Genomic DNA, 8,401 nt, shown 5'->3' on the forward strand with positions numbered 1-8,401 from the left:
ATGGTTGTCTCCTTTTTTCTAGAAGGTTCTTTGCCTTTGGTTTTTTATGCTTACCACAAAACAGCAACTTGAGAACATCACCAGGGCTAGAATATGTCAACATCAGTGGAATGGATCAAAACAAAAGAGTTTTTCATAAAAATGAAAGGTAGATTTCAGATGACTAATTTCCAAAACTTCGGTAAAATCTATATCATTACCGAAATATATTGGTCATTTACACAGTTTCTTGGGATTGCTCTTAAACACTCTAACAGTTTCTCACTTCTGAAAGTCCTCCAATGTACACGTGGCACCTCCTATTCAAAGCAGATGGGAAAGTCAGAAAATGTCAGCTCATCGCTGTATGGTTCAAGTATATCCCACACAGCATCACCAAGAGGTACTCTGTATGGGTGGAAGTCATAAAAGCACTCTATGCATTTATGCAAGGCACCAAGCACTATACCTATAATGATCACTTCAGACTTAAAACTTCACGCAGCACATTCGGAAAATAGAGACAGTTAACTAGGAACTAAGAAAACCTGCTGCACTTTCCATGGAACCTACAGGTTTTCATGGAAACCTTGATTTAGTTTAAATCTGTCTTCTGAGTTCTTCCTTCTGCTATCTAAACCCATAAACATCTTTGAATACTGCTGATCAAACTCACAGTAGTGCAACAAGCAATAAACAATATGCTAAGATGAGCATCTCAAAACCTGAACAATAAAAAGAGAACTGTAACTTCCAAGTGTTTTTGTGGGCTGATTTGCCATTCTCAGAGCCATTGAGTTGCATCAACAAACTTCTTGGCCAAGACCTGTGGAAAACCAAAAGCATTGATGGTAACTCGAAGCCCATTGAGCCAGGTTTTAGTAAGCCATAAACTTTGCATGAAAATACTGTAAAACACTCCATCTGATAACAATTCTTTTTATATGACATTTAGCATTGCTGCTACTTATCCTTAGTACTAGGATGAACATATTGTTGGAGTGTATTCAAAAAATATACAAAAATGGTGGTTTGGGAGGGCACACAGTCCAAAGTGTTAAAGAGAACTGACAAGTGACTTTTTCAAGCCATGAAAAGCAACTCTTTTAAAAGCAATGAAGAATGGGATACTCACTAGTATTTTGTGCCTCAGAACTACCAAGTGGATTGCTTTTAGGGATACTAGAGAGGAAAGAACGTGGAGAATACAGAAGGATGTATGTGTTTAATTCAAGGTCTCGAGTCAGCATCTGCAGCTGTCTACACACTAAATGGAGAGGGAGATGCTGGAGCAAAGCGCTTCAGCACAACAAATGCAGAACTGCCACACACAGGCACTGAACATGACCCTACCAGTGGCTTTTACTTGCATATAGGCTCCCAGGATGAGGCACTTCAGCCCATCCAGGCTGTCTCTCTTCTGTACATCACAATGATCAACTCAGTTTGCCATGTTGAACTGATGAGGCAAAAGGACACACTGCAGTATCCTCCAGTGCTTCTAAGACACATATTTTAGCATTTTAAAGACAAATTACACTTAAGTTTAACGAAAGACAATCTGCTGAATACCAGACTTTCAAACCACAATTCCACTTCCACTGAGACCAAAATGCAGGACACAATTTTGGGAGCACAAACAGACCAATTTCCAAAACATATTTTATCAAACAAAGAAAATCTTAACCCTGCTTAGCCTCATATGTGATGCTAAACAGAGCGCTTTCTGCCTGTCCTGGCCAAAAAGACAGAAAAAAAAAATGAACTACTTAATAACTTCTTAAGGTAGTCCCATTTCAGCTAAGTCTAAAGACAATGATCAATGTGCAGATGTTTATCTTGCCTCTGACCCTGCTGTATTAATCTTGTGAGCAAATTCTATGCAAGACTGCAGTGTGTAGACCAAGTACTTTTCACAAATACTACACTGATTAAAAGTGGTGATTTAGAGCTGAGCCTAATGATCGCTGACAGGAACTCCACTCTCAGTTTGCTCACAGTAATTGCTAGCTACCAGCTCTACAATTTCAAAGGTGAGCACAGAAGTAAACCAGATTGACTTCAGTTTTTTTCACCATGATCATACAGACTCCAAGGCCAAATCAGAACTTAGAGAGGCCCACTGCTGTCAACAAGCCATCACTAGATACTTGAGTATAATACCAGAGATAGGCTAGAATCTGCTGCTGTCTCACGATCAGTTGCTCATTTTGCAGGCTGTAGGAATACAAATTTGCTACACATTCTTGACAAACAGACAACATACATGGCTCTAAATGCTCATCTTCTCAGTGACAGAGTGCTACTTTTTCAAATAAAAAAACTTAAACCACTTACATGGAAGTAAAGATTTTCAATTTCTTTTGCTTCAGCTGTTCTTTTAATTTCAAGATGAGATTGTGAATCTGAAAATGAACTGAAATTAAAAGCCAAGTATCCTAGTGAGTAACAATACTGCCTCTTGTACTTCCGTGCTTTTGAGATACAGAAGAAACAAAGCCACCATTACTTATTTAAACAAGCATTAAATAAGCATTAGAACTGTTTATCCTAAATTGATATGTGCTTACATTCTTTTGAGGGCTAGCTTTTTCATGATAGTTAATTGGAGGACAACAGTACACTGAATCTGACATGCTGGCTGGCCATGCATCATGCTCCCTCCAGATCAGGTTAGATCCGAGAGCTGCATTTTAAAGATCACATATTCAGAAAATGTGTCACCTGATTCTGTAGGTGCTGTGACATACCATTACGTACACCACTGACTTAAATGGAGAAAAGATGAATGACCAAAAAAAGCCCATATGTTTAATGCAACAACTATTACAATAATACAAAGCAACTCTCAAAGCCTCTTCCAGCTACTGCTTTGCTAAATAGTTTAGAATTGACTTGTCTAAGGTTGGCTGTGTGCTAGCTCTGACTTCATCTTAAGAGCAGTACATATCTACAACTTTCAAGTTCAGTGTTGAAAAGAAATATTTCCCATTTTACTTCCACTGGAAAGCAGAAACAAGGCTGTCTTCTTAGAAGGAGACATTATTATTTTGTCAGAAGGCTGTCTCTGTGAGTAATTTAAATAATTTGCATTTTCATCCTTTTTAGACCACAACAGTGCAGCCTTGGGATGTTTAAATTGTCAATCCATAAAGATGGCACATCAATGTTGGCATGTCTTGGGTGCTAAGACAAGAACATACTATTAAGCTTCCACTGTTGTACAATGATCCCTCAGATCTGGCAACACACACACATTCCCCTGACAAGGTGTAATGAATCGGTGCTGTTAATAGTAGCTGTCTCATAAGATGAGAAGCTCCAAGCCAGATGCTTACAGATGGGAAATCCAGCACTTCACACTAGTGAGCTCTTTGGGCTTTAGATGGGCCCTAATCACCAGCAGCACCACTTACTGAAACCTGTTTGTACTGAATTTCTGCTTCAGTTCTTCCTTTCTGCCACAACAGCTCTGCAGCTTTCCACAATGCAACAATCTGCTTAACATAAACTGCATGTACTTTGTGCTGTCCCACCAACTCACTACATGAAAAACTGAAGCCAAAGAGTTTTGAATGAGTGAGCTTAGTTTTCCCCATTCTTACAGACTGTTTGCATGTGCTTTAAAAGAATGACTGCTGAACATAAGCGGAAGTTAATACCTCTGAATAACTGCTATTACAGATATTTTGTTATACTAAATATGTTGTATATAACTCAATGTCTGTTCTTCCCAAGATGCACAATCTAACCGCAGAGCAAGTCTCAAGTCACATTATATTGTCCTTTGAGGGATGTTTTGTGTATCTTAATCTGAATTCTGAACAACTTCATGCCTTAGCTTTCTCTCTATTTTAAAAATAACTGTTCTAAGTACCATAAAATACATATTTATACTGTAAACCATACTTGATTTCAGTGCATGGAAGACACCATCAAAGAAGCTTTCATTCCTATCCATGCTATAGCTTTCAGAACTGTAGCATCTTATATTTCACTGTCAGTGAATGGTGTTAGCATCTTGGGAATGCAAAATATAGGAAAAAGTATCTGCAACAAAGCTGTTACTTACTCTGACCTCAGGAAGCAGACCTTGATCTATCTTGTGTTCCAGTCAAAGTGGCCTGCAACTGTTATCTAGTGCTATAAGCAGAATATGGTTTCCTACTGTTCTCTCTGCTTCTGCCTCATATGCTAACAAATGACACCTTGTGACTTGTAAATAGGAATAGCAGTAGTCATATAAAAAGAAAAAAAAGGTTATAGTGGCTGGTCAGTTAGAGTGGAAGCCATTAAACTTTACCACTGAGCAGGAAGGTGTAACTAGTATTTCTTACAGTTGTTAAAAACTACATTTTGGTGAAAGCAAACTTACAATTGAAAACATTCTAGTATGTGTGCAGATGAGCTCAAGAGTAACAATGTCTAAATAAAAATGACCCTAAAATGTCACTAAACTATCAGGCAACTGAAGCTTGAAAAAACTCTCTTAACTGGGTGTGTTTTATGTAAAACGCATGACAAATGTATCATCAAACCCCTTCAGCCTGAAGGTAGCCTGAGAGGTTTCTGGTACATGTAGTTGCAGTATATTACCCTCCTAGAACAGAGGATAAAATGTTTTGCTCTCGCGTTGGGTTTTTTTTTCCCACCCAAACCTGCAATTGAGTCCTGACCCTGAAGCTCTGGAAAAAAAGACCTTAGTAGAAGCTCTGTAGCACCTTGATCACTAAGAAAAGCAAAAAAAACCACACTAGGGTTTGGGATTTTTTTGAATCAGCAAATGTATCTAACACTCCCTAAATCAAATGTGGCATGAAGTCCCAAACAAGGCCACCAAACTGAACATTGACAGCTGTTCGGCCTTCACCAGAGTGCTGTCTCCTTCTGTCGTCTCTTGTGGTATATCCTTCATATTTCTGTATTATCTTTAATCTGATAGGTAGAAATGTGAAAGTGTAGTCCACAGGCCAAAGGCAAGTAAACATGGACAGTTTTGACAACAAAACTCCCTAATAAACCTCTCTGTGAAGCACCTTTGGAGAGCATGCAAAACTGCAGTGCCAAGGAGGACTCCTTTATTTTTTGAAAGAAGATAGACATTATATGGATGTGTAACAGCTTATCAAACTGAGTAGCTCTGCTTTTAGGATGATGGTTGGACTTGATGATTTCTTTTCCAAGCTAAATGGTTCTGTGATTCTGTTAAATGACCAGTTTTGCTGTCACAGGTTCTGAGACAGTAACTGCTAACTAAATCTTGCCCCTGCTACTAATGTTCCCAGGTCAGACACTGAGTGGTTTGATGACCTGGCAGAATTCACTTATCTCTCACCCCCATAGTTTCCGTAGAACTGTCACAGACTTGAATTAATCTCTTTGAGACTTACCAATGAAGAGTGCTGCACAATGACTTAAGTGCTGGGATTATTCTATGTACTTTCCTTCATTTTCTCTTACTACAACACATAACTGATACTATTTCAGGGAGTTTGTCATGCTTTGCAGACATTGGTTTTGGAAAAGAAGCAGAGAATTCAGTTAGAAGCAGAAGAAACCCCACGTTGAAGTGTAAGAAGAAAAAGAGACATTTTAAGAAAGTGAAAAAAGAAGTAGTTACAACTGTATTAAAAAACAGTTCAAAGGGCAGCAGTGTACTAGTCCAGAGGGAACAACAATTTGTTACACTCAAAATACTCCTCTAGATTATTCCAATAGTAGTATTTTAAACTTAGAACACTCTCTGAAGAGTCCCTAGAAAGGTGAGTATTCCCTGAAGCTGTGATTTGTCTCACATGACTAATACCTACTGAACAAACCCACAGTGCAATATCTTTAACCAAGAGCCAGTAAGCAGTGTGAAATTTAACTTTGTCATTCTGTCATAATTCTCACTGTTACCATGCAAATAATTTTCTCTCTACATTCTTTGAAGATCACAGTGAAAATTGACAGTGATGCTGTTGTAGGCATAAGGTTTAGTTGGGTTCGTAAAACTAAACTGTAGGTTTCTGAATGGAATTGTTGTTTATTCTGTTTCAAAGTTATGATTAGTCAAGACTCCCTATCAAGAAAACAGACAGTATTTCTTAAGTTTTTGTTTTGTAGTTGTTAATTCATATCATTACCTTTTTCAGACAGCATCCCTTGGACAGAGATACATTGAAACCTGACTTCACAGTGGAAGACCTAACACAAGGATATGTATGCTAAAGCATGTTTTCCATGTGTAAGTCCAGTTACATTAGAAAATATGTCTGTCTTTCTCCTGCTAAGTGAGAAGAAGAGAATAATCTCTCATACATCCAGCACTGATGTACCTCCTGCAGTCTCACTCATCAACTCCAAATGACAGCAAGGTAGATGTTTCAAGAGAAGTATATCCAATGCTCAGCTGCAGGACACCACCAGAAATGAGACATAAAAATAAAACCTGACTTGCTTTGGGAATGCTCCTGCACATAGAGGCCAAATGGCAAAGAGCAGTCCAGTTTAGCCTCATAAAAGTGCGTCTAGCATAGAATGGCTGTCCACGAGCCGTCTACGAGGAAACCTACCCAGCATGGTCAAGTGCCAACACATGCCCAGCAGCTGCCTAGACCAAATGTGTGGCATGAGATTGTATAACAATACCACAGATGATTGTGTTCCAGTGCCTTGAAATGTTCCTGGACATGCTTTTATTTATTGGTAGTGCACACATAGCTTAAGGGCACCATTGTCAGTCATCAGCAATTAAAAGAGTCACCTGGTGACAGCATGTAGATCTCTCTGACTGCTAACAATTATGGGGCAGTCAAACCTCACTGCCAAGAAACAAGGCAGACGTTTCAGATGCCAGACTTGATTCATATGTATCACTTCTGAAATCAGGACATTGGCTTCATGTTCCTTTCAAGAGCGAATTTCACACATCCATCTTGCAAGGGCAGTAGAAAACATGGGAGCCACTGGTGCAAACAGCATGGGAAAACGGTAACAAGCTGCCCAGACCAGACTATTCTGAGTCCCACACCACAGCATTCCACATACCTCCACATAGCCCGCTCGACAGCGAACACTCTCGCACGCAGACCCACACTCCCACGGCACACCGCACACTGAGCCATCGTGCTTCCTCACCCCACACGCTGCTGTGCCACGCTTCTCCTCGCTGCTGACAGCTTGCCACAGACTGTCCTGCATCTCACCACACCATTGTCCCTCACCTCACCGCACACCTCTCCACACTGCACTGCTCGCCTCACACCTCACGAGGCTGCTCAGCACGCCTCACCACCACACACCTCGCCTTACCGCACAGCTCGCCTCACGTCTCACCGCACGCCTCAGCTCGCCGCACAGCCGCAGGCACCCCGCACCCTTGGCAGCACCACTAAGCCCCTCAGCACCGGCCCCGCACCGCGGCCCGCCGCCCGCCCGCCGCCGCGCTCACCGCCGCCTGCTGGAAGGCGCCCTTGGTGTAGGTGCCGCCGCCGCGGTAGGCGATGGCCGGGATCTCGCGCCCCAGCAGCGCGCACTTGTGCTGCTGCGGCCGCCGCCGCGAGATGTAGTCCACGCGTGGCACCACGTTGCTGCGCGAGGAGAAGGTGACGATGGCGACGCGCGTGGCCGCGGGCACCACGGGGAAGTCGGAGAGCAGCTTCTTGACGAAGCGCAGCTCGCTGAGAAAGTTGGCCGGCCCCACGCTCGACGACTCGTCCACCAGGAAGACCAGCTCCAGCCGCCCGCTGCGCGCCCTCAGCCGCCGCACCTGGCGCTTGAAGGCGCGGCCCAGCTTCTCCACTTTGCTCTCCGTCGTGTCGGGCAGCGGCGGCGGCGCCAGGGCGGTCGAGGCGAAGGTGGGGGCGCGGGAGAGGGCGCCCGGCGGGCCGCCCGCCCGGCCCTGCGGCGCCGACGGCGACAGCGACAACGACAGCGACAGCCCCCCCCAGCAGCAGAGAGCCACCAGCGGCCACATGGCGGGGCGGTGGGCGCGGGCAGAAGCCGGCGGGTGCGGGAGGAGAGCGGCTGGTAGCCCCCTGACGCCCCACCTCCTGGCTCGTCGGAGGGGCGGCCTGCCTGCCGCCGTGCCCGCCTGCCTCCCCGCCGGGCCCCGCAGGTATTCTCGCTCTTTAATCCCCTCGCGGCGCCCCCCGCCCCGCGCCTGAGGCGCAGCCCCTCGCACGCCCCTCTCTTGGCTGCTCTCCCCTTCCCCCGCCCGCCTTTCGGTAAACGACCACCCCCCCCCACACACACACACTCCCCGCTGCCTCCCCGCCCCGTCCCGCCCCGATGGGTCCCACACGGCAGGCGAGGGCCAGCCCGGCAGCAACGCGAGGGGGAGCGCGGGGGGCGGGAGGCGGTCATTGGAAACGCGCCGCTTCGGCTCGGCGCGGCACCGGGCTCCAGAATGGGGGAAGAGACGGAAAACCTCGCAAAA

The 8,401-nt window shown here is 44.5% G+C and overlaps 1 protein-coding gene across 1 annotated transcript in view; it reads right to left on the minus strand.

Moving 5' to 3' along the window:
- The window catches only part of SVEP1 (sushi, von Willebrand factor type A, EGF and pentraxin domain containing 1), a 128,720-nt gene extending 120,781 nt beyond the window's left edge, over positions 1-7,939 (minus strand). The window contains exon 1 of the mRNA XM_062018175.1: positions 7,415-7,939. Coding sequence (XP_061874159.1) covers positions 7,415-7,939 — 525 coding nt within the window. The remainder of the gene's footprint in view (positions 1-7,414) is intronic.
- Positions 7,940-8,401: the final 462 nt, after the last annotated feature.

The sequence above is a fragment of the Colius striatus genome, chromosome Z (genome assembly GCF_028858725.1).
Source record: "Colius striatus isolate bColStr4 chromosome Z, bColStr4.1.hap1, whole genome shotgun sequence".
NCBI lineage: Eukaryota > Metazoa > Chordata > Aves > Coliiformes > Coliidae > Colius > Colius striatus.